The 338-nt window shown below is 57.1% G+C and overlaps 1 protein-coding gene across 1 annotated transcript in view; it reads left to right on the top strand.

The window, feature by feature from the left end:
• fasn (fatty acid synthase) overlaps positions 1-338 on the top strand; it is a gene marked incomplete at its 3' end in the record, with an annotated part of 46,443 nt that overhangs the window by 21,623 nt on the left and 24,482 nt on the right. The window contains exons 14-15 of the mRNA XM_015379296.1: positions 25-75; positions 187-327. Coding sequence (XP_015234782.1) covers positions 25-75; positions 187-327 — 192 coding nt within the window. The remainder of the gene's footprint in view (positions 1-24; positions 76-186; positions 328-338) is intronic.

Here is a 338-nt window from a genome sequence, read left to right as displayed (position 1 = left end):
AGAGCCAGTGTCTGTGTCTCTCAGAGCCAGTGTCTGTGTCTCTCAGAGCCGGTGTCTCTGTGTCTCTCAGAGCCGGTGTGTCTGCGTCTCTCAGAGCCAGTGTCTGCGTCTCACAGAGCCAGTGTCTGTGTCTCTCAGAGCCGGTGTCTCTGTGTCTCTCAGAGCCGGTGTCTCTGTGTCTCTCAGAGCCAGTGTCTCTGTGTCTCACAGAGCCAGTGTCTCTGTGTCTCAGAGCGCGTGTCTGCGTCTCTCAGAGCCAGTGTCTGCGTCTCTCAGAGCCAGTGTCTGTGTCTCACAGAGCCAGTGTCTGTGTCTCACAGAGCCAGTGTCTGTGTCTC

This window comes from Cyprinodon variegatus, unplaced genomic scaffold (assembly GCF_000732505.1).
Source record: "Cyprinodon variegatus isolate N-32 unplaced genomic scaffold, C_variegatus-1.0 Scaffold189, whole genome shotgun sequence".
Classification (NCBI taxonomy): domain Eukaryota; kingdom Metazoa; phylum Chordata; class Actinopteri; order Cyprinodontiformes; family Cyprinodontidae; genus Cyprinodon; species Cyprinodon variegatus.
Note: the sequence above shows the minus strand (reverse complement) of the source record. Positions and strands in the feature narration are given on the sequence as shown.